Below are 26424 nucleotides of genomic sequence, written 5' to 3' on the forward strand. Positions count from 1 at the left end.
TGAACTTGGTGACAAAGACTTTTTTTCAGGCTGACTGGTAAACTACAAGGAGACGGACGTGTGTAGACCGTGTCAGCTGATGCCGGTGCGAGCGTGGCGACGTCAGACGCAGCCTTGCTGAGATCTGTTCAAGTCGGGGTCTGGAGGCGGCTGCAGACCGAAACGGTGAACAGAAAGCAACCGGATCACCAATTCCGGAGCAGGGCAGCTATTTCAGCGAATAAATACACACTTATCAAGGATTCGCTGAACATTTGTCTTTGGAAGAGAAGGCAGAATGGACAACCACAAAAGGACGGTTGTTGTGACAGGTAGGCTAGTTGCCAACTCAAAGTTGGCCGGCGTAACCGGCTCGATTATTAATGCAGATTGAACTCCGAGACTGCAAAAAAGAAAAGCATTGTAACGAGTTATCATGTTAAAAAAATGCTTTTAATACAGTCCGTCCAAAAATAAATGTCAACAGAATAAAAAAAAAAAAAAAGTTTACTTGTATGTCGAGATAGTAAACAAAGAAAAAAAATCAAAGGGTGGCGTGTACTGGCGAAACTGCGCTGTGTATTAAAAAAAATAACTTTATTGCCTTTACGTCATAATATGTAGGATTATGTTGTTTTTATTTTCGTGTTCTCCAAACGCACGGCACAGATGCATTTTTCAGAAAACAAAAATTACCGTATGTAGCTTAGTAGTCGTGTATAGGTTTTGTTTATTAAGTAAACAATGAAAGTTTGTAGACGGGTAACAAAGAATTGTGTGGTGCAGTTTTGTTAGCTGTGGAAACTGGTTGGAAATTGGCAAGTGGAGTTCAGAGTTTAGGGAATGCACAAACTTTGCGAGCATTGTAAAACTGAAGCAGAATCTTCCTAACACGGTAATGTTTCCCGTGAGTCGATCTGGAATTAAAAATCCTATTTAATCAGGGTGCGTAACAGTTGGAAAGACACAGTGAACTCGGCGAAATCCCGGGTCAGACGGGAAGGAGAGAGATGAGATGCAGTTTGCCTGGGAACAGAAGAGCAACACAAAAGACAGAATGACAAGCAGCTGCAGAGCGCCTGAGCGCCCCAACCCCCAAACATGAGAAAAGACTAGTTTATTACATCAGCTATATACAATGTACACGAGACAGCTTGGCTGCATCAACACCAGTACTGTACACATGAAAAAAGAGATGTAGTAGCTACAATCCCGTTACTTTAACCAGTGCTTTTTGAGTTTTGCACTGTAATGCCTAGACTTAAGACCATAAGAGCTTCTACATAATAACTGTATTAATCTCCTGTAATTAATGCCATCCTTTTTTATTTTGAATTCGTGCATTTCCTGCCACCACATTAGACTTTTTTCCTGGCCACAGCTGTAGATTGCATTGCAGTGTTTACAGATCTAGGGGATCACAGAGGATTGCAGCTGCCTACCGTGTGATTCCAGGAATCGGTGGTTGATTGAAATCCAGCGAGATATAAAGTCCCAGCAGAGTCTTGCCCCAGTGTTGAATAGGCTGATCAGATCAAACCCATAATCTGCTTGTATTAACAACCTGAGTGGCACAGGGCTGCAGATGCCAGTGCTGTGGCAGGATGTGGGTTTGATCACCTGTTCACTGGCAGTTAAGATTCACAGGCTGCTTTCCAGGGCCAAAGGAAGATGAATGGTGGGAAAGAAAAGCTGTATCTGGGCCCTTCCACAATGTTAAACCCAAACCCCAAAAAATCCGTAATGATAAACCCAAAGCCAAAAATCGAATTGAAGTTTCTTTTTGTATTTTTAATTTGGTGGTTTGAATTCTTTGTGTTATTGGTGTTCTGTTGCGTGTTTGCTAGTTATGGATGGTTACCTTATTTGACACCTGTTGTTGGAAACTTACCTTGTTCGTGTTTTAAGTGCTGACGAAGGACTGGGTTATTTTCAGCTATGTTAGTATCTGTTTAACCAGTTTCTCAGTAAAAGGATTCTTGCAACAGTCCAGTGTAACCTTTAGACTCTACGTGACGATTTGGGTGAATTCATATACACCAGTGCGCGCTCTCTCTGAATTGAGTTGTTGTGAGCATTGGACAAAGGTTTTTACAGTACAGTAGACAATAACAGAAAACAGCCACCCACTGACAGGGGAAATACTGTCTACAGTCTTGCAGTGATAAAGGTTTTATACAACACATTTCTTTTTTTTTTGTGTGTAAAAAAAAAAAAAAAAAAAAAAAAAAAAAATCCAGTAAAACTACAATTCTTAGATTCCCTTCATGCCTGAAACTTTTGCTGATCTGCTTTACAGAACATCTCCACACACATACTTACTGTACTGTGACAATAACACAGGGATTCTTACTGTGAGAGTAATATGCTGAAAGTAGTCTAAATGTATGTTTAAAATGAAAAGTGGCACTGTGAGGAAATGCTGCAGTCTCTGGGATAGGTGCTGTGAGATCAGTGTTTAAAAAATAAGTAAACACATTTGTATTTAAGAACACAAAAATAATCTCGCTGGTTTTCATATAATTATACGTGTTCACTCTCATTTTTACTGCTCTATACATTATATACAACGGAAGAAACAGAGAAGGACTGTAGCGAAGTGAAACTGAGGTGGAGTTAGTTAGATAAATAAATAAATAAATAAATAAACAATCGATTTGCTTTGCAGTGCAAATGTCAAGAACAGGAAGTATAAAAATAGTCTGCCCATGTTTTATTTGACGTTGTGGAGGTTATCATTGGCATTGCAGTGGGGGGGGGGGGGAATCTCGCTTTCTCTTATTCCATACTGGTGTAACTAAAGCTGCTGTTCAAGAAACGTGACGGATACCTTCCTGAAAATGCGAAAGTTTTGCTGCTCAATGATTTCGTGTTCATATCAACATGACATTAAAAAAAAAAAGAGACGTGCAAACCTCCAATATAAAAATTGCTCTTGTACCTTGTACTGCAGGTGTCATTGCTGATTGCATTGGTCCGATAGCACTATAAATGAGCACTGATGACCAAAAACTTCCTTTGATAAGAAGCCATTTCTGTAGTTTCAAAATAAACCTTTTACCCCAACTAGTAGAGGTGTTTTAAATACTCAGTATATAGTGAATATTCTGCTGAATGAACTGCCCAGATGTTGTGTTTATGATCATCTCGCTACACTCGACAGAGGTTTCTACCCTATCTCCTAAGAATCTCTGCTATTTGAAATCTTAACTACATCCCTGTGTATAGAAGAGTTCTGTTGCTACCGCTAATCAAGTTGAGAGCATTTCTAATATCTATCAACTATGCCATTTTATGGCCACAGATGTGGATTTTTGCCTTCAAATTCATGTGCAGTAATGTGTATTTAAATATTTAAATAGTTTCTCTGAACTAAAGAAAAAGATTTGATTTGATCAACCAATCAGCACTGACACAAAGCAAAATGGGTGGAGATTTGTGACGGATGCCAAAATTAAATCTGATTAGAATGAAAGCTCGGCCAATCAACATGCAGCGATTGTACTAATGTTAACGCTGGCCAATAGCAGCTAACTGATACAGAGGCAGTATGAGGAATCAGAATGCAAGCATCATGAACTGTGCTGAATGAAAGCTGGATAACAATGCTGTTTAAGATAAAGGCTGATTGAGAGGCGTTTCTGGGGGGCTGCTGTAACAGCACAAAGTCACGCTGGTGGCCACATGCAGCCACAGTGGCTGCTTTTGAGAAACGTTGCTTTAGAGTCTGTATCAGTGACTCTTGCGTACCGGTAAATTGTTACACACCAACTTTACACTAATCTGTTACACGTAGATTTACAACGACAAGTTGCAACATAATGAGTGTTCACTTTTCTTTTTCAGGGTTTGGTCCATTTGGAGAACACTCGATCAATGCCAGCTGGGTTGCAGTTCAGGTATGTTCAGTTCATGACAGACTCTCATTTTGTGATTCCTGTGCACCAGTTAAGTGTCTAGGCCAGGTCTTTGAAACCGTGCTGGCTTGTCTTTACGAACAAATTCCCTTTACACCATTACACAAATAGGAACTGGGATTTCAAAGGCAGAAGACTGTAATTAATAATGAAAAGAAAGTCTGTAGTTTTCCTTGGTGAACTGGAGGGGGTTTGTTGTATGTAGTTAAATGTTCAGCGTCTCATAGAGATTAGTAGTAGTTTTTACATATTTCAGAAATGCAGTACAGTGCTCCCCCTTTATAGTGCTGTAGTAGGGAGCCATAGTTCTGAGACTGGTCTGTTTGTGTTCTGCCTTACGATAATGAAAGTGCTAGTGGCAAGGCATTTACAGGCAATATGGGAGCCACAACCATGTTGCCTTATAACTATGTAGTTTAAAGTGGAAGCACTGTACCTCATTTGTGATTCATTGTGGTGCAACAATTCATTGTGTATGGCTGAATAGTGACATTTCCTTCACGTGATGTATTGTATTCGAGGTGTCTAGTGTGAATGTGACAGCCCAAAGCACTGTATACTGTAGTAACTTGTAGCTATGAAATCCAACCATTCACGAATGATAGTGTATAGTTGGTGTCTGTGGACACGTGTGATCGTTTATGCAAATAATACATTAGAAAATTATTGTTTAGAAAAGTACTAATCTTATAATCCAGATCTGGCAATGTGACGTGAAACAATGTGACCGGTCGGGCAAGGTTCCAGCTGTCTCTGTATTGGATGGATTTTGACAGTTGAAGCCTTATTACATATTCCAAATCACTGAGCTGCCTTACAGAATTTAAAGTACCGGTAGCTGTCTTGTTTACAGTAACTATAAAACTGAGGGACCAATTTCCAGCAAAATTTGCTTTCAGGACTGACTGAAACAAAAACAAATTGTCTCAACTGTGGATGTACATCTTAAGAAAATCTTTTCAAAATACTAAGGAATTTCTATTGAGATGTAAGAAATGCTCACTGGGAAGAATATAACATTTCAAGCTACATTCATCTCCGAGCTGGAATAAACCAATGTCTAAATGAAAACAAAACTGGGGAATCTGTCAGTATACACACTCGCCCCGACTTCGTCACTTCGAATAATGTCTTTCTAGCGGTTTGGAAACGCTGCAGAAAACCACAAAAGACGCTTCTGCACATTATCAGCCCATTTCCATCACAGACCTTAACAAATTATTGCAATCCGAGACGGCATTGAATTTATTTGTATGCCTCTCGTCCCTCCGTTCTGCTCCAACAACATTACAAAAAAATGAACTCTGTGCCGTCTCAACTCCGCCTCCTGGCAGATCTTTTCAAGGCAGTGTACAACTCAACACGTATCAAAAATAACGGAAAATCAATTAAATGAATTTACTCGGCTTAATTAACATGTAGTTCAAATTATAAATGAGACTACTTTATTGGCGTAAGAATATTTAAAAAAAAAAAAAAGAAAAACATTTTAAACATATATGCTTTTTTTTTTTTTTTTTTTTTTTTTCCAAATCCACTGTCAAATCTTGGATTATAAATGCAATAAGACCCTTCAGGGTCTCCCATATACAGACTTCTCTAGGGTGGGAGGCACTCGACTTTGCCTCGTGCCTCACAGACCCATTATTATCCACACTGAGCCTGCCGCTGCAGCCCAGTAAGTATTACATCCATGTTTCTTTATATGTCTCAGGGTCCTGAGAGAAAATAAATAAAGTACAGGCATTCTTAAGTGCAGGGCGACACCAGCGCTGTAGAGGCATCATACAGTGCAGAGAGAGGCTCAGCCGTTAGCCTCAGCCTCCATTGACTGAGAGCATGCCTTTATTAATTATTCATTGGTCATTTAGCAGACTTCTGTCCACTAGGGGGTGAACTATGTATCGACAACTGCTGCTGCTACAGTCACTTACAATAGGACCAAAACATTATGTCTCTTCCAAAGGACGGAGCACAAGGATGTTGCATAAATAGCATAGGGTAACAAAGCGAGTCAGTGGCTGAGCCACGATTTGAACCGGGAACCTCCTGGTATCAAGCCCTTTTCTTTAACCACTGGACCACCAACCAGTGGCTTCCTGCACTAAATGTACAAAGGAGCGAATAACAGACCTAATGGTTGAAATGAGCGTTACAGGTAAATTGACTGTCGGCATTGTTGACTTTGAGTTGATTTAACGTCTACTCTGTACTACATTGTTTATTTATTAGGCTTCGTGTAGCAGAACGTATACCAAGACCGGGAGGTATGTATCATATTCAATATGATGTGCTACTTCATGTAAACAGGTATTTATATTTTATAGTTGTTCACTGAAGACATCATGTATTGATTCATTATAATCTGTGCATTCTTATGTTGCCTTTAATTGCTGTTGGGCTTTACACATACTGTACTTGTATTACACTTCCTGTTAATATAAAGAGCTACTTATTGAAGCATTGTCAAATGGTACTGTGATTGTAATTTATTTATTATTTTCCTTCTATTTTGGTATTACGTAAGCATTATTTTAGCCAGTGGCACATTGATGTAAAGTAATATAGTGTAATCGTTCAGTAAATTACACGTATTCGTTTATTAAAACATACGGAAATGCCCATCCCTAATATATGCTCCCCATAACAAAACAGTCCATCATTAATAATGCAGTCATATTGGGCATCATACAAAGCAGCCTATAAATACCATAGCATGTATTGCTTTGACCTGTCGCCTTGGGGTTTCCTTAAACTATATCCATCACAGTCATGTAGACAAGTGATTGGACTCGTGTCTCCTTCAGTGTGCTCGTGGTTCAGATACAGGTAATCTGCATTGTGAGGTGTAATTTCTTTAGGTATTGGTGTGTGTGTGTCCTTCCGTCTGTCTGTCCGTGTCCTTGACAAAGTGGCTTGAATTAACCCAGCAGGTGAAACATGCAAACAAACGTTTTTTTTAATAAGCTGCGCTGCTAGGTAAACTGTGAGGAAATGTAGTAGAAGGAACCACACTTTTTATTCTAAAAGTGAATATGATTGTGTGATACTGCAGCTATATAATTAATGTTTGTATTCACATTGACAAACCCGGTGAGCATTAGACAAAAGTCACATGGTAATTTAAGGATTGTGTTATACTTTTCATTTTCATCAATATAAAATATGTGCTGCAGTGTTACCATGGATATAGGAATATTCAATTGGGACCAATGCTATTTTGCATAATCGATTTGTATGGATAATCGAACAGGTATTAATAACAATATACTTTATTATACATGCGCAAGTACAGATGAACAAGCTTTATATCTCCTCGCATAATATCATACCCTGTTTTATTATCACGATTTTTCAAAATCCACTCGCTGCGCACCATAGGTTTTATGAGAAATGACCTCTCTTAATATCATCTGGCAAACCTGCTTGTCATGTTTGGTGCTGCCTGGGTGGTCTTTACGGGATACAGTTCAGTTACATAATACCAACGTCACCAAACGTTTCTTCTTTAACATAGTCAGTCTTATACAAATGCACACAGTAAAACACCAATTGATAGTTCTCGTCCATCGACAATTCATACCTTTTTTATATAAGATTGTTTTGTTCCAGTTAATGATACACAAATGTATTTGTTCTGTTGTAAACTATATGCATGTGTTTATATGTAAAGAACAACTAAATGCACAGTGCTAAAACACTGCTCTTTAATGCACTGTTAGTTTTCATAAGTACCTGATAATGATATATAGCTAGTAACCTGTCACATTAAGCATGCAAAATTACAAAGCTTTACAAATCACTAAATGAATGCAATTCAGTAAAACTTTAATACCTGCAGTTAAGGTAATGAAATACTGTCATTAAATGTACCATCTATCAAACTCTGAATGTTTCAAGAATACAATTCAGTGCAACTTTGACACATTACAGAATTTTAGGAATCATTAAACTTCAGAAATGCACTAAAATGTTTCTTCGATACTTGCTGTTAAGGCATTGTAATAACGTGTAATCGAAATGAATGAGTTCTTAGCTACTCGGCAAAAGACAGGATCTCCAGCCCTTACTCACCAAATAGAAGAAAAATCAAGAACTGTGTGTGACTTTGTTTTAATTTGCTTACAATTTAAAGCACCCAGTGCTTCAGCTAAAGTTGTGGTGGTCTGAATAATTCTGTAACTTTCATTTGCCTCAGCCTGCTGGTGCTTTTTTTGGGAGTGAATCTGCCGTTTTAGCAGCAGAAGCTGTGTGCATAATACACCACGTGGAATTGCAGATGTGTTCACTTGATCAAAGATTGGATCATTGACTCTACTGTATTTCCATATTGGAGGCTTTTGGAGGGGTTAGCTGCATAGTAACAGAAGTTAAGAAAAGAAAGCCTTTGTGTCATCAATTCAATTCAGAATATTTAACACTAGTATTTACTGGATCCAAGGACGACCCAAAACCCAGTGCATTATTTGTCAGGAGGTTTTGTCAAATGAAGCTCTAAAATCTGCAAAATATAGACACCATTTATCTACAATGCATTCAGAATGTGAAAAAAAAACTGGACTTTTTTTAAACCAAAAACAATGGGAACTTTACCTTTCAATGTGCCAAATGACAACCTTGCTTGATGAACTGGTAGTGGTAGTGAAGATTCCACCCCAGGGTTTTTTTTTTTTTAGTTTTTTTTTAAATGTACCTATGTGCACATTTTGCATGATGCTTCATGAACTGAAGAACATCTAAAATGGATCAACCTTTTTCTTTTGAATGATTAGTTAGATTTGTGTCCAAAATAAAAATCAGTCTGTATTTTAGTTGAGCAGTGTGACATCAAAAGTGCTGAAGGGTCAGAGGGAGGGTCCAGGGGGAGATCTTTACTATATTGTGCAATGAGATGGGGACAATGGTTGTCTGGGGTGTCTAGACAGACCTGATAAGGATATTTAATCCGAACAAAAGGGACTATTGTGGATGGGTGAGGGAGCTGGTCACGTGCTCCATTTCAGCATTTATTGGTGTGCTGGCTGAGGCCTGGGTGTCCTGTCTAATGGGGTAAATTGAGGGCTTTTTATAAGGTGGTAGTATTTTGAATAGGTGGGAGATGATCATATTACTCCAAGATGTGTGTGTTTTTATTTTTTAACCAGGGGTACTTTTGAGAGTACATTTTACAGTTAAACCGGTCTGATCTGGCATCGCTGGACTTTACTATGTGCTCTTACTGGACTTAGTAAATATTTTTACTACAACTTAACTGCACTTAGTTTAACTAGCTCTAGCTATTCACTGTGTTCTTTTATTTTGCTGTTATTTGAATTTGATCTTTATGCTACTGATTTTACTGTACTTTATAACTGCTGTTTTCTGTAATATGATACTGTAATGTGACATTTTATAATGTGATGCTTTGTACTGTGATATTTTGTAACAGTTGCCCTGGATAAAGGTGTCTGCTAAGAAATAATAATAATAATAATAATAATAATAATAATAATAATAATAATAATAATAATAATAATAATAATAATAGTATAATAATAATAATAGTAATAATAATAATAATCGCTTGGGACTGGAAAACAATACAGGATTGTACAGTATGCTCGATTACAGAGTTACTGTGACAGCTAATGCTGCACCCAAAATAAAAGTATAAATTACTATTTGAACACTCCAGAGCTCTCAATTACTTAATTGGTCTAATTATTTCATTAAGACACATTTAACACCTCTCCAGGCCTTAGGATTTTCTATAGGTAGTGTACATTGAATCTAGTGTATTTAAGCCATCAACTTAAAAGGCCTTGAAAATATTAAATATGTCCAATTGAACAAATGATTAGATGAATTATGTTAATTGCTAAGTTGGATTGAAAACCAGAAGACCCTTTGGCCCTTGAGGACTGGAGTTTGACACCCCTCAGGTAAACCCCTCAGGTTTTTTGGTTTAACATAGGCAATGACAACTGCCTTACAGTTAGGTTTTTTTTTTTTTCATTAAAGAAAATTTTTTTTTGAAAAAACAAAAACTCAACTTCAGTACCCAATTAGCTGATGTCATACAAACTTTATTTTATAGGTTGATTTTATTAAGTCACAAATAAACAGTAAAATATGTACTGAATACCTTGTGTACAAGACAGTAAGAGAAGTGCTATGGTAGAATATGTTTGAAACCGTAAAAAGTATACGATAACACAAAAATGAAATTTTAATTTCTAAATCTGTGCACCGCCCGCCCCTCCCCGCTCCAGTTCATATTGTCCAGAGGCAAACGTTTCATTTCTTCGTTCTCGACAGCAAAGTGTGTATAGGGTAAGCTGTACTGAAATAAATGTCTCAAACCCTCTGCTGTTTGGGGAAATTTTTTTTAAATGCCCATACGACCAAAAAAAAAAGTTGAATGCAAACTGTGCAAGCGACTGTTGATGTATCATGGAGGCACAATCAATCCGGGGTCACTTTATTATTATTATTATTATTATTATTATTATTATTATTATTATTACTATTATTTGTAGTAGTAGTAAAATGTGACTGATACCCTGCCTGGAGCAGTGACTGTTAAATAAAGCTTTTTTTTGCCTAAGTCTGCTGCAGTTATTTTACTGGCTGCAAAAAGGTGCTGCTGCAGTGCAAGCTTAATGCACATCGCAAACAGCATCAATTACGTGTACATAAATGTGTTTTTATTTAAATTATAAAAACATGATTACTGTTCTGTATTAACGTATTTTAAACCTTATGTGGAAGTTTTAATCCATTTATATGGATCACCTGTAAAATGGGATTTTCAATCAAATATAAACTAGTAGCTAAGGTTACATCACTAGTAAATTATGCAAATTAGCACCATGGAATCTGTTCCGAACCTGCGAAAGTCGAGATGTGCCCTTTGTTGCCACCCTAGTTGATTGTACCTGGGGATCAGTCTCCCTTTAGCCATCTGGAAGTCGAGGAAGACCAAACAAATTCAGTTGTTTTTATATACAGTACCATCAGTGTAACTAAACTTGTTACAGCTTTCATTTGTAGTGGTCTGTTGTCTTTTTAGGGCATTTGTAATGCACTGTAAGTGTTAACTTTTGTGTATTGAGCTTGCCATTGCTAGTGGAGACTGATGCCTGATTGAAGGCTATTTCTTGCAAAGTGCTTGTCCTGTTTTGATGAAGCTGAGGCATAAGATCCTTTTTACAAGGATGTAGGTCACGGTGGCTTACTTTTTCATGCTAACAGTACTTGTAGTAGTGTGTTGTGCTTGGCAGGAGAGAGGTTTTTTTTTTTATATCTTGTATGGTGCAAATATATATCATGTCCCTTGTGATAAAAGCAAACTTGTTTTTTCCTTAATTTTTCTGCTTTTACATAAAGGAGCTTCTAGATGTGGTTTTACAGTGAGGTGCAGTAAAGTACAATATTAAAAATATATATTCAATACATGAAATACATTTACAGAACAAGAAGTTACCCAGGCGTTCCTTTTATGTAATCGGCATTAACGCAGGAAAAAAAAAAATTATGAAGGTGCCACTTCAAAACAAAAAAAAACACACACATAAACTACTTTTCATGTAATCCTAAGCAAACCAGAGTTGACTGTAATTTGGTCTGTTAATTTAGTTTAGTACCCAACTTTCAGATTCCCCCCCCCCCCTTTTTTTTTTGGACAGTTTTGGTTATTGTTGCTCTTTTCCTAGGAGCTGAAAAAGTTGGGTCTTGGCAACGAGGTGGAGCTGCATGTGTACGAGGTTCCTGTGGAGTACCAGACTGTTCAAACTCTAGTGCCTTCCCTGTGGAAGCAGTACCATCCGCAGGTTAGTGCCGTCACTGAAACTCTGCCCAAAAAGAGAAGGTTAATGTTGCATCTAATTGTACAGGCAATGAAGGTTCCTATTCACAAAGCTTAAACACTTGGTTTATTTATAGCAACTTGCAAACCAAAAGATTTCTTATTTCCATCTGTTGATTAAAAAAACACATTGGAAACATTAGCAACCAATGAAAAACATTGGATACATTTACAACGTCCATTTCCTAGAATTTTCATGCTATACTTTTCTGGGTTTTAACAATTTCACGGTTGGCGTGGCATTTTGGTATTATTAACATTGTTCCATGGGTCAAAAGGCATCAGTTTCAAATTGAAGAAGCATCATCTTAATGAGACAAGTATACTTCCTTCTCTGCATTAATCACATTGCAAATCTTGTGTTAAAAAATGCTTACCGCACAGCTTCAGAACAAGTAATGCAAGACCCAATGAAACACGATATTAAAAAAATGCCAACCAGCGAAAAAGGCCCCGCGCTACATCAGTGCTTCCCTACGGTTGTACATCAGTGCTTCCCTACGGTTGTCAAAAGTACAGTACCAATCAAAAGTTTCATGATTATCTATGCTTTTACCTGTAATAAACTTGTCTATAAACACTTAATATTTCATTATATGATATGTGTACTTATATAAGCTGATAATCATAAATGAATTGCATTCAAATATTACATTTTTTAATGAAAATGTAAATCTTGTCAATTTCAATGAAATGGTCACCCAAAGCAAGGGGATTTCAGACTGAAGCACAAGTCAGTTAAAAGTCTGAAATGTGTATAACACGGTGTTAGAACACTGGCCTAAGTATAAAAGTTTCTTTGTTAGATGTTCTCTGAGTTAACTAGCCTGTTACCTAATTAACCTTTTGTCACCAATTATTGTTAACAGGTGAGGGTCCATGATTACTATAAATATAGGTAGCATAGGGACAAGTTTGTCATTCTTGAATGTAAGGGAGCAGAAAAAGGCAAAATACGCTCAGTTAAGCAAAGAGAAAAGTCTGTAATTACTTTAAGAGATGAAGGTCAATCTTTAAGACAAATCGCAAGAACTTTGCAAGTGTCTGTAACTGCTGTGGCCAAGACCATCAAACGATTTGAAGAAACTGGCACTCATGAGGACCGAACAAGGTCAGGCAGGCCACGGGTGACCTCAGAATCAGAGAACAAGTTCATTCGAGTCACAAGTCTGCGAAACCGGCGATTAATTGCCCCTGAAATACAAGCTCAGCTAAATGCTACTAGAAGTACAGATGTTTCAACATCAACTGTTCAGAGGAGATTGCGTGAAGCTGGCCTAACTGGAAGAATTGCTGCAAAGAAACCATTGTTAAGAGTGCAGAATAAGAGGAAGAGACTTGCCTGGGCCAAAAAACACAGAAACTGGACATTTGAGGAGTGGAAGTCAGTCTTATGGACCAATGAGTCAGAATTTGAAATATCTGAGTCCAACCGCCAAGTATTTGTAAGACGCAGAGAGGGTGACCGCATGATTTTCTGCATGTGTGGATTACTGTCAAGCATGGAGGAGGCAGTGTCATGGTCTGGGGTTGCTTTGCTGGTGACAGAGTTGGTGGTCTTTACCAAGTCCATGCCAAGCTCAACCAGCATGGCTATCATAGCATACTTCAGAGGCATGCCATTCCATCAGGATTACGGCTAGTTGGGCAGTCCTTCATTCTTCAGCAAGATAATGACCCAGAACACACCTCAAAGTTGTGCAAGATCTGGCGAAGAAGGAAAGTGAAGGACAACTCAATCTAATGACCTGGCCTGCCCAGTCTGCAGACCGCAATCACATAGAACTTGTATGGGACAAACTGGACAGAAGAGTCAAAGCAAAGCTACCCACAAGTGCCATACATCTCTGGGAATTGCTGTAGAAGCGCTGGGAAGACATGTCGGGTGATTTCCTGCTGAAACTTGTTAACTGAATGCCTCGTGTTTGTGAGGCTGTTATTAAGGCAAAGGGTGACTATTTTGAGGAATCCAAGATTCAGACAGTTTTCCATTTTCTTGAACATTGCTTTGATACTCCTTATGTTTTGTTTTGTATATTGTAACGTGTTTTCATTTTCAAGTATTTACAGAAACGTATGACGTAAAACATTGTCAATTATGAAAAAAACCTAGTTTCTAGCAAGTGTACTCAAACTTTTGACTGGTACTGTACATTGTTAGAAATTTGACAACAGACCTCTCTGATTACTCTCAAAACAGGTTAATCTGTTTATACTGTACAAAGTGCAGGGTGGGGCACTTCGTAGGGGTCATCAGATGGGCACGTCCCATCTTCAGTGCTTTGTCAACTAGCCCACGACACCTCGGGAAGGCTCGACAGTAATGCAGCACCACTCCCCATCTCAGCTGAGTTTACTTAGCCAGTCTTTCCTTTTACTGATGTTAATGTTCTCCACCATCTCTCTTGTGAGGCCCCCAATCAGCCTCTTTCTTCCTCAGCCAGAGCCTGTTGCTACTTCTTCCTGCCTCCTTGGGTAGAGCCTTCACTGTACACTCCAATTCCTGTCCACTGAATCTAATATCTCCTAAGAAGAAATTATAAATGCAATATATAAATTGATATACAAACCTCCAGTCAGTGATAAATTACTGAAATGTCAGCAACTAGCTTAACTCTGTGTTTAGGTCACACAGTAAGCCCTTAGCTTGCGGTCCTTGAGATCATACTGTAGCATGAACCCCCCCTGTTGAAAAATATTTTAATACAAAATACTTAGAATAGCCTTTCTTTTGAAAATGTATTGATTTTGAAGGTAAGAATCGAACACCTTTTACCAGACTAATTCTTTAAAAAGAAATATCATATTCTGATTCTGATGGTTGCAATGCTGAGTAACAGAAAACAAAACATATATTAACTGACATAGTTAAACAAGTTCACTTCAGTTTAATTAGCAGTACTGCCAGCATGTTGCTGTAGCTTTAGCACAGCACATTTTAGAAGGGTTTTTTGTGCTATGAGGGACTCTTAATAGAAATATTTAATAAAAAAAAAAAAACAAAAAAAAAAATAAAAAAAAACAAAAAAAAAAAACCAAAGTCAAAAAAAAAAAATAAAAAAAAAAACAAAAAAAAAAAAAAAAAAAAAAAAACAAAAAAAAAGAGGAAAAAAAAAAAAACAAAAAAAAAACAAAAAAAAAAAAAAAAAAATGAAAAAAAAAAAGAAAAAAAAAAAAAAAAAACAAAAAAAAAAAAAAAACGTTACATGTAGTAGTCAGCGTCAAATATGTTTTTTTTTTTTTTTTTTTTTAAAAAAGCAGAGCTAACCAGTAGAAAGCTCCAGTTACATATGTAAACCCTGACAGCCACATTTAAAAGTAAAATTCGAACTTTTTTGTAATATTGTTCTAAAATCTGTGAACACCCTTTTAACGCAGTGTGCGTTTCTTTATTGGGATGTTTATATGATGCATAATATCCTAAATATTAGTGTAGCCCTGCTTAAAACGACACCTACTGTTGTAAACCCTTGTCTAAATAATAAAAGGACAGGGTAAAGGGATTGCAGCTTAGGGTCGAAACATGTTCGTTTGTACTTTTAACCTCTGTAGTCAATGAAGAAAGAATACCAAAATGAAGAGATGAAGACATTTTGACATCATCTCTTGAGTGCGGACATCCGAAATGCTAATGGTTTATTAAACCCGAAATGTAAAAAAAGCATTTAAGCTTGGAACACAGAGGTCTATGGACTGCACATGCATTTTAGTGCCGTTATTACAGCCTGCATTTTATTCACAGCTGTTCGAGGAGTGCATGTTCCTGAAATAAGTTTCATTTAGACATTCATGCTTTTCCAGCTGGTGGTCCATGTTGGGCTTTCTGGAATGGCAACCACAGTGACCCTGGAAAAGTGTGGCCATAACCACGGCTACAAGGGGCTAGACAACTGCAGCTTCTGTCCAGACTCTCAGTGCTGTGTGGAGGGAGGTCCTGACTGCATAGACTCTGTCATTGACATGGACTCTGTCTGTAAAAGAGTTGCCGCTTCGGGACTGGGGGTTGCAGTCTCTGTATCGAAGGATGCTGGCAGGTAGGCGTCAAAGACATGTTGAACTGAGTTGAACCCAAAGGCCAAAATGCTGTATCTTCACAGTGGATTTGATACTAGTTTAACAAAACCATATGTTTTACTTACAAAGCTTGAAGTAGCTTGTTAAGTGAATTTCAGAACTTGCTTGGCTCACAGAGTGAAGTGCCAGCAGGCAGATTTGATACTTGGAGATGTTTCTCTCCTGCATAGTTTGCTTGTTCTAGTTTTGTTCAAAAGACAGACACAGGCTGCTGAGCAAACTAGGAACTGGGGAGAATGTTTCGCCTAACAGAGTTATAAATGTAAGATGGTCTGCATTATCTCGATACTTTTAGCCTATTAATATTCATATGAGAATACAGATTGAAATGTATTTTGTGGTAAAAACACCAATGTTTTAACGATTTATAAATGGCTGACTATCAGAGATGTCATGCACAGTAAAACCAAACCTGTTTCTGTCCTCCTTTCTTTAATAGTTAATTGGGGTACTGATATTTTTGTACTCTAATGTGCTACACATTATACTATACTGTAGTTTTCATTAATTTCATATTCATTGCAGCACTGAATGGAGTTGTTGTCTAAACAGTAGCACATGGTAGAGATCCAGACACAGCCTGTTTCGTTTCATCAGTCACAGGTTCCAGTAACTATTGTTTGCTCCTAGATACCTGTGCGATTTCACCTACTACACCTCCCTGTACCTGAGCCACGGCCGGTCCGCGTTCATCCACGTGCCCCCGCTGGGCAAGCCCTACACTGGGGAGGACCTGGGCCGGGCACTGCAGGCCATTGTGCGAGAGATGCTGGACATCCAAGAGCAGAGCGAGGCGAAAATCAACTGTCAGCACGCACACTGAAGACACAGGGAACAGAGAGAGAGAGAGAGAGAGAGAGAGAGAGAGAGGGGGCTAGAGAAACCCCTTGGAACATTGCACTTAGGGAAAAATAAAAAGATCATGCCTCAACAATAATAAAAACCCAAAAATGTGAGAGCAGGTCGGGACATGAACTCGTTTGACATGGGATCTGCGACGACGTGATGTCATGTGACCTTCCTTCTCTTTGCCAAGATTCCGAGTCCAGCAATCTAGATCCAGCCACTTTCACCTGCTCAGAACCTCAACTGGTGCTAGTTTATGCTTTAGACTGCTTGTACACTAAGAAGTCTAGGCACAAGAATCCAAGTTCTGGTCAAGATTTATACCAGCTAGCCTAATTGGTCACTTGTGCCCCCTGATCATAACGTTTGTGTTGGATCCTACAAGCGTGCATTAGAGTGTACAACAAAGGATGATCAAGATACCTTAGAAGTAAAATATAAAATAGGGTAATTGTTGTTTTTTTTTTATATATAATCTATCTTTTAGTTTTGTGATCTAGTATTCTATGAAGACAGTCTTTTTAAAATGTTCTAATTATATACAAATATATATACAATTACTGCTTTCTATTGTATACCTCCCTATAATTAAAACAAAAAACTTTGCTTGAGTTTTAAATACGCATTTCAAAAAAAGCTAAAGGTGGCGCAACTGATCAGAAATCCCATCAGTTTTCTGGTCATGGGCCTAGCCAAAAAAGGTTGTTTTTTTTTTAAACATACTGCGGTCCAAATTTAAACTTGAACTAGCCAAACATTCCTTCTAGTCCATTTTTAGTTGGATTGAGAGAACAGTTAGATTTGAAAATTTGATGAAAGATATATGTACAGATGTGTACATGTTGATCTTTATATATAAAAGTAGTACTGAATTTTTTGAGCGCTCTAATCCAGATTACAGTACATTTACCAGTTAAAGTGAACCAAGTTTTTACTACAAAACCGCTTCAACTAAATTACGTGGTTCAAAACTAATTTGCGTAGCAGTAAATAGAAAAATTAATTCCTGTGATTTCTATTGTTCTAATGTGTCATATGTGACCCTGTGTGTTGAACCAGTAGCACTTGTTAAATATACTTGTTTTATTAGATTATTCCCCTTGTCACCTTGTTCCTTAAACAGAACCGTATGGCCTGTAGCTAGGGATATCTTTAAACTATTGCACTGGCAATAGGACTGTGAATAGTTCCTATTAGGTAGATAACAGTATGGTTGACTGTGATGGTTTTGGCTGTTTTCTAATTCCATGATTTTTGTTTCCATGAAATTGTAATGTGAATTATTATTATTACATTTCCAGCATATTATTCTCATTCTATTTCTAGTGGTCTGGTTTATAGATGGTATTTGTAGGATTGTTTTTGAAGTGTGATCTGCACTGTAACCACATTGTGTTGTTGTTGTTTTTTGTTGGTAGACATGGGCAGCCTCCCTGATATTCAACCCCAGATTTTTATTTCCGGACTGATCCAAATGGCATCCATTATTTTAAGTGCTATATTAGTCTATAAACCCCTTGTTCTGATGTCGCACTTGGGCTGCTGTCAGTCTTTCCAGACACAAACGTAAAACATTACCTCAGAGTCGCTTTCTTTCAAATTCCCGTTCATGCATTTTCATCTCTTTCGAATGTCTCCAGGACCTGATATGCATATAAAAATACAAAGATTTGAACTTCTGCTCTGTATCAGATGGAAGCATGGCTGTAGCCGGGTTCCCACACTCGTGCTTTACTCAGTGTTAGTCTAAATGGCACGTGTGTATTTTCAGTACATCAATGTTGTTATGTAACTTGCTTGTCAGAGTGGACGCTTATGCAGCTTGACCGAGATGTCCCATCCCTTCCGTTCCTGTAACTGTCTTAAAGGGAATCGTGTACAGCTATTTCATGGATAGGTAACCAAGGATTAGTGCTTCATAGCATTATCACTGGGTCTGTCTTCAGTGTGCTGAAAATCGGTTGGTTCTTCTGGCATTTTAGCAGGATATGCCTTGTGCTGTGGGTCACATGACTCTGGTTGCAGTTAGACCATTGGAGTAGATCTGACCTACGTCAGAAGTGGTTAGGTACTGGGAAGCAGCAACAGATGTATGTTTTTGCATATTGATTCTGAAATATTTTTTCTTGATGCATAGTGCCACCTGTTGGATTGATATTGTATTTTTTTTTTTTTTATTATTAAAGGGAAAATGATGTTTCCCTTAATCTCTGGGTAAACGCACCGGATGCAGCATTGTATTTAAAATTAGTCCAGAACTAACATAAACATTGAAGAACCAAATGATTATTGGCACAATAAAGCAGGTACTAAGAATCATAGTAATAAAACTCATAAGAGTTCATTTCACCTATTCACCCTTATCGTTGTTTATCCCTTATTCGAAGCGACTGCAGTCCTTGTTTCTTCCATTGGACACAGCGAGCACTAGGAAGCCTGCCCATCACTTCTGATTTATAGAGGTGGTGTAGATGTATGAAATCAGTATGCAGCCTCAAGGTAACAGTACTCTAGTGTGTCACAGCTGCTGCAGACCGTTGGCACCACTGTTTTTGACACAGAGGTGGTGTAAGGTGGCATTGCTCTAGTTAGGCTTGTATAAGCGGTTTTGCTTAAATCAATAAGGAAGTAAAGTCCTAAAAAAAATAAATAAATAAATAATACAAATTCCACAGGACGTTGTTGCCCCTGTGTCCCCTTTGTGTAGCCATGAAAGCGAGCTCTAAACTGGGCACTGGAAAGCAGTATCTGCAGAGTGACAGGCCTGTTGTATTTCAGTGCCACTTTGGTTCTGTATGCAGTTTTTGCAGTGTGTATTGAAAGTAGTGGTAGGGATGTACAGTGCTGTATTGCGTGAAATCATAAGCCAGTAATTTTGGTATTTGTCTCAATGTTTAGTAGCTGCTCCTTTATGGGGGGGGGGTTTACAGTCAAACCGAGCGATGACTTGAGGACCTATCTAGTGTTAAGATAATGGTATGGTATCTAATGGTACATTTTAGAAATTCTAAAGTCTTTCGAGATGAAGAAATTAAGTTTCTTTCTTTAAGTACAAATGCCACAGAACAGTCTTGTATTTGAGATGTTGCTTCTCATTCATTGGAGGGGGGATGGGGGGATATAGACTTATAGACGTGGTTTACAACTGTGAGCTCTCTGTTTTATTGTCTGTCTGCAGTGCCTTTTAAAACCCTATTGTTAACTGGAGTGTTGTAAAGGGCTCTGTCTTGCTAGTAAATTATTATTACTTCTGGCTTGTATGAAATATAACAACAGTTTTGAGTGACACTGTTTAAGCTCAATATATTTTCAATATAGATCTAATACCTGAATACCTACCTCTGTGATATTGTTCCCCCTCCTTTTAAAATGTAATTTTCTGATTTCGGGGTTGTACCATTTTTAAATATGGCATCTAGATTTATATTGGGTTCCACTCTAAAGGAAATATATTTTCCAGTACAATTTGTTGTCAGACTTTTCAGCTGAAACTCTGTCTTTGTAACTTTGTAAGTGACATTGAAATTAAAATTGGGACAAAAAAAGGGGTAATGCACCTTTTTTTATTGAAAATATTAATGTTTAAAAAATTAAATAAAAAATTGAAAATATTTTTGTGTTTTGTGTCTGTTAAATTAATGTGTTTTTTTTTTTTTTATTGTGCTTTTACTCCATTTTGTTTGACAGAGGGTGCAGTACTATCTTTGACAGAAGGTGGCACTGTAGCACTTACCTGCTGTCTTGTTTTTACACTAGGTGGCCGATTTGGATGAAACTAATGCAAAACAAGTTAAGGTACAGCAATGGCCAAAAGTTTTGTGTCGCCTAGAATGTTGGGATTTAGACATTTTAATAAAAACAAAAAAATACATATGAAAATAATCTTCTATTTAACATGTAATCAAAGAAACTACAAAGTGATATCGCAAGTGTCTACAGGAAACAAGAATGGTAGGACAGTATTTCCTGTTAGATTTTGAAATGTAACGTTTTACAATTTGCCCGTTCTTGATGAAGTATATGGGAAACTACAAGGCATATGTAATTCAATAAACATTATTCAGCAGGTTTCATGTGACTTTGTGAAGCTAAATTAGTTAATTCTACAGTGGGGTGCAACACTTTTGGCCGCAACTGTACAAGCAACAAGATGGAAAGAGGAATCTGCAGCAAAGTATTGGTTCCATATCTGTCTAACAACCTACATTAAACTTCAAAAATCATCAAAAGTAGACTAGACCCCAATGCAGTGTAACACCCTAGAGGGTGTATTTATAAAGCATTAACATGCCAGGGAATCCACAGCACTCCAGTGCAGTAACTGGCACAGAAAGACGGTATGAATTTGGCCCAATGTTTTTGACTTAGATACAGTACCTTTAACTTGTTTTATGATGTCTTCAATCAGAGTGGTTTGCTCGGCAGTTCATTAAAATACTGTGTGATTTTTTTTTTACGTTTTGATACAGTGCTTTGACCCGATTCAGAAACTAGAACCTGGGACTGATGAGCAACGGCACTATTCAGAAGTAGAACCAATGACACAAAATAAAACCATGTGTTACTGCATTTAACTGGGTGTAGAAAAGACAGTGAAGACATATTGTATATGAAATGAAATTGGCTTGCACCGGATACCTACTGCTGTATAAACACTAAGGCTAACACTTAGATCTGGCAGGCAGCTTTTTGACAATGGTTAAACATTTAGGCAAAATTCAAAACATTTAACACTAAATATTTGAGTGTAAAACAGCTGGGTGGGGCAGTTGTCCTTCGTGTTACTCCCCAATGCTGTGTGTTTAATTCTGGTTGGCTGTTCTGGAAACCCACGCAGTTTGGAATTCATTTGTCCCATTCATTGGGTGAGGGGGCGAGGGGGGATATTGTCTACAAAACTATCATACTAGGATTTTAGCTTGAACCAGAAACCTAAATGCAGGTCTAGAACAACTGCTTTTAATACATGCAGTACCATGAATCACAACTATGAACAGCTGCAAAAAGGGCAACAGATGCATGTAGTGGAAAAGCCCAGGATGCTTCACACTGTCTACTCTGACTTCAAAGCAGTGAAACTGTTTACAGCAATCTGAAATCTGAAAGTGCTCAGCTCATGTTAGAAATAGACAGGAATAAGGTAATGGCCAAAAGTTTTGCATCTCACACTGACATTACAAACAGCTCTGCAACCACACACCTCATTACAAACACACTGCAACCACACACTCGCACTACAAACACACTGCAATCACACACCAGCACTACAAACACACTGCAACCACACACCCGCACTACAAACACACTGCAACCACACACCTGCACTACAAACACACTGCAACCACAGACCCACACTACAAAGACACTGCAACCACACACCGCACTACAAACACTACAACCACACATTGACACTGCAACCACACAACCGCACTGCAACCACACACCCACACTACAAAGACACTGTAACCACACACCCGCACTACAAACACACTGCAACCACACACCCGCACTACAAACACACTGCAACCACACACCCGCACTACAAACACACTGCAACCACACATTGACATTGCAAACACACTGCAACCACACATTGACACTGCAACCACACACCCGCACTACAAACACACTGCAACCACACACCCGCACTACAAACACACTGCAACCACACACCGCACTACAAACACACACCGCACTACAAACACACTGCAACCACACACTGGCACTACAAACACACAACCACACACCCACACTGCAACCACACACCTGCACTACAAACACACTGCAACCACATACCTGCACTACAAACACACTGCAACCACACACCCGCACTACAAACACACACCGCACTACAAACACACTGCAACCACACACCCACACTGCAACCACACACTCACACTACAAACACACTGCAACCACACACCCGCACTACAAACACACAACCACACACCCACACTGCACACACTGCAACCACACACTCGCACTACAAACACACTGCAACCACACACCCACACTGCAACCACACACTGACACTACAAATACACTGCAACCACACACCCGCACTACAAACACACACCTCACTACAAACACACTGCAACCACACACACGCACTACAAACACACTGCAACCACACACCTGCACTACAAACACATACCCACACCCGCACTACAAACACACAAACACACACCCACACTGCAAACACACTGCAACCACACACCCGCACTACAACCACACACCCACACTGCAACCACACAGTGACACTGGAAACACACTGCAACCACACATTGACACTGCAACCACACAACCGCACTGCAACCACACACCCACACTGCAAACACACACCCGCACATCCGAGCTACAAACACACTGCAACCACACACCCACACTACAAACACACAACCACACACCACACTGCAAACACACTGCAACCACACAAGACACTGCAACCACACACCCGCACTACAAACACACTGCGACCACACACCCGCACTACAAACACACTGCAACCACACACCCGCACTACAAACACACTGCAACCACACACCCGCACTACAAACACACTGCAACCACACACCCGCACTACAAACACACTGCAACCACACACCCGCACTACAAACACACTGCAACCACACATTGACACTGCAACCACACAACCGCACTGCAAACACACACCCGCACATCCGAGCTACAAACACACTGCAACCACACACCCACACTACAAACACACTGCAACCACACACCCACACTACAAACACACTGCAACCACACACCCGCACTACAAACACACTGCAACCACACACCCACACTACAAACACACTGCAACCACACACCCGCACTACAAACACACTGCAACCACACACCCGCACTACAAACACACTGCAACCACACACCCGCACTACAAACACACTGCAACCACACACCGCACTACAAACACACTGCAACCACACACCCGCACTACAAACACACTGCAACCACACACCCACACTACAAAGACACTGCAACCACACACCCGCACTACAAACACACTGCAACCACACACCCGCACGATAAACAGTAATAGGGTTAAGAAATTCTGCAAAGATCACACGCTTTCCTGAGAACAGACTGAGAGATCAGGTAACAAATCTCTCCTGATCTCGGCTTTCATTACAAACTGTACAGACTCGCAGTTCAACATGCTACTCAATGCACCCTGCTTCTTTGTAATCCTTTCAACAAAGGAAGTTGTTTAAAATGACTTTTCCTAGGTTTTCATAGGCAGTCATTCACAGTTGTTCTTACTGCTGTCACTAAAATAGTCTTGTTTTTTTCGGTAAGTGCTTTCACCTGAGCTCAGGGGCTGCTCTTCAGTTCTGATTGCCTGCCATAGACTTACATTAATGTGCATGTGTATTAGAGCACCCCATTGCTTCTGTCATTTTCATTGGTTGTGCATATGAAATCAAGCCACTGAAATCTTGGAAAATAGGCAACTTTAGTGATTGTCTAATGTAACTGAACTTTTATAGACCACACCTGCAATTCATTTAAAGTGGTAAAGCACAAATAGGTCTAACATTCTCACACCCAGAGGCTTTCATGCAGGTAGGTATATAAAGGATATAAATGACCAATCTTGAGGTGTTCTAATAAATGTACACATGACTGTATATTACACAGGCTAGGTCATTGCCAGGCGCTTCCTAACACAGACACTTTGGCTGATCCAGTCTGTTACATGGCTGTGGCTGGCAAGGAGAACTGAAGAGCAGCTTCTGAACTCCGGTGACCTGGAGTCACTGCAACGAGAACCGCTCAGCATGGCGTGTTAGTGAAACAAGCCCAGCTGTGCTCGTCCTGTTTGCTCATTCTCACCTTTACCCTATTTCTTTTTTTCCCTTCAGTCACCACTCCGAAACGACGCCACTGACAACACTTCACACAGCTGTTGCACATAACTTTCAAAACAATGGGCCACATTTATCAGAGCCTTTATTAAATGTGAAAAGAAAATCTTACTGTGAATGAGACAAAACTGCAATTTCAATGTTCAAAGCTTCAGTTACAGTTTGTTTTCAGGGTCTTTTTCATTTAAAAAAAAAAAAAAACAGCTTTCCTTATGATTGTCTCTGTCATGCAATCATTTAGGTTCGTGTTGTTCAAATACTGTTTGTGTTTTGGTGTTACTCTTGGCTATGAGTTTTGGGGCTAGGGTTACCAGATTTACAGAGCAAAAGATCAGGGCATTTTCTTTCTTCAATTCATTGGAGCTGTAGCAACTCTGAAGCAGTTAAAATAAGTATATAATAACAGAATAATAATAAAAAAATTAAACTCTGTGTGTGTGTGTGTACTGTGCTTGCCTCTCTAAATCCAAGAAGCCTGTAACTCCATCCATTGCTTTGAATGTAAACAAAATTCCAGGCAGTTCCCTTGAGTGTGGGAATGTTCCAGATTGAGAAGAAGAAAAAAAAAGCTGCAGCCTTGCTCCCCACACCCAGCACATGTTGTTTCTCGGCCTTGGTGAATGCCGACCCTCGTTTGTTTCTGGGGAAGCTGTAAACAAATTCAAAACAGCAGTCTGAACTCCACGGCATGTCTCTTTGTGTTGCTGTAAACAGGCAGAAATTGCCCAAGGGTGGGGGCTGTAGAAGGCTGACGAGGTTCCAACTTTCTGCACAGAGTTTACAGGAACAACAATTATAAACAAGGGCTCTCTTTGCTTTCAGTTGTTTTATGTCAGTTGATAATATATGCTGAACTTGGGTCAGGGTCAGGGGTCAGGGGTTATAAAGTGAATGAAGATTAAGACAAACAATACAATTAACAACATTGATGAATTAGCTTTAAATTACTTCCAGGGCACAGGAGTTTATAAATCAGGCAGATATAGAAATGAGAGATAAGAGAATGTACTTTAAATCGTTTTTTTTTTTTTTTCTGTTTTAAGACACTTAAATCAACTATAGTAGTAAATGCAAATGTAGACCCTGTTTACATTTACAGCCAAATTGCCATTCCAATTCTACTTCTTAGTTATGATTTTGCTAGAATTGCTTTAGTTGTGTGCTCAGCTAAATGGTATGACAGCCTTTCTCCACTAGAGGCCGCTAGCTCTACAAGGAAAGAACAAATCAAGCAAGCAGTTTCCTTGCAATGACTCCGACTTCCTAGCAACAAAACAAATTGTCAAAGTTGAGGCACTTTCCTTTTCAATTCGGGGGTAAACCCACAAGAGAATAAGATGTCTGGCACAAAGAACAACATGCGATTAGTTATGCGCCTCTTGGGCTTTTCCTTTTGTTTTCGTCACAAAATAACGCAGATATTACAAAATGTATAAACCTGAATACGTCAAACAGACCAACATTTCGACTCATACGCCTCCATCAGCGTACAGATCGCTTTTTGTTTTTAAATATAGTTTGGTTATGTGCTTTTAATATTGAGTATGCGTGGAAATGCAGACATTTGAAACACAGCTGGAGTAAAAGGAGTTGACTAAGTATCTTCCAAACTACGGTTCGAAAGTGCATGTGAAATATATCGGTCAGCTGTAGGGTTTCTACAGCAGGGTTTGTGAAGTGTAAAATTATTTATTCAATATACATTGTTTTCCATACGCACAGGTGTTGCAGACCAGCATGACAGCCCTCATAATGGAGGGCTTCTCCTGATAGCTTTTTTGATTGGTTATAAAAATGCTGCAGTAGTGTGCACATGCATTGGAGGGCCCCATTGCTTCTGCAGGTTAGACTTTTTGTGCCTATGAAATCAATCCAC

General features: G+C 38.9%; 1 protein-coding gene across 1 annotated transcript; it reads left to right on the forward strand.

Moving 5' to 3' along the window:
* Positions 1–113: 113 nt before the first annotated feature.
* LOC121301417 (pyroglutamyl-peptidase 1-like) lies at positions 114–20273 on the forward strand. The gene is made up of 5 exons (XM_041230797.1): positions 114–311; positions 3826–3878; positions 11591–11707; positions 15544–15776; positions 16447–20273. Exons 1-5 carry the CDS (start codon positions 278–280, stop codon positions 16637–16639), a joined length of 630 nt encoding a protein of 209 aa, XP_041086731.1. The 5' UTR covers positions 114–277; the 3' UTR covers positions 16640–20273.
* Positions 20274–26424: the final 6151 nt, after the last annotated feature.

The sequence above is a fragment of the Polyodon spathula genome, chromosome 27 (assembly GCF_017654505.1).
Source record: "Polyodon spathula isolate WHYD16114869_AA chromosome 27, ASM1765450v1, whole genome shotgun sequence".
NCBI classification, from domain to species: Eukaryota; Metazoa; Chordata; class Actinopteri; order Acipenseriformes; family Polyodontidae; genus Polyodon; species Polyodon spathula.

Excerpts from the sequence above, each read along its gene's own strand:
- LOC121301417 (XM_041230797.1), top strand. The coding sequence starts at position 278 with ATGGACAACCACAAAAGGACGGTTGTTGTGACAG. Across the intron at positions 312-3,825 it reads AAGGACGGTTGTTGTGACAG|GGTTTGGTCCATTTGGAGAA; the intron begins GTAGGCTAGTTG and ends TTTCTTTTTCAG. Across the intron at positions 3,879-11,590 it reads CCAGCTGGGTTGCAGTTCAG|GAGCTGAAAAAGTTGGGTCT; the intron begins GTATGTTCAGTT and ends CTCTTTTCCTAG.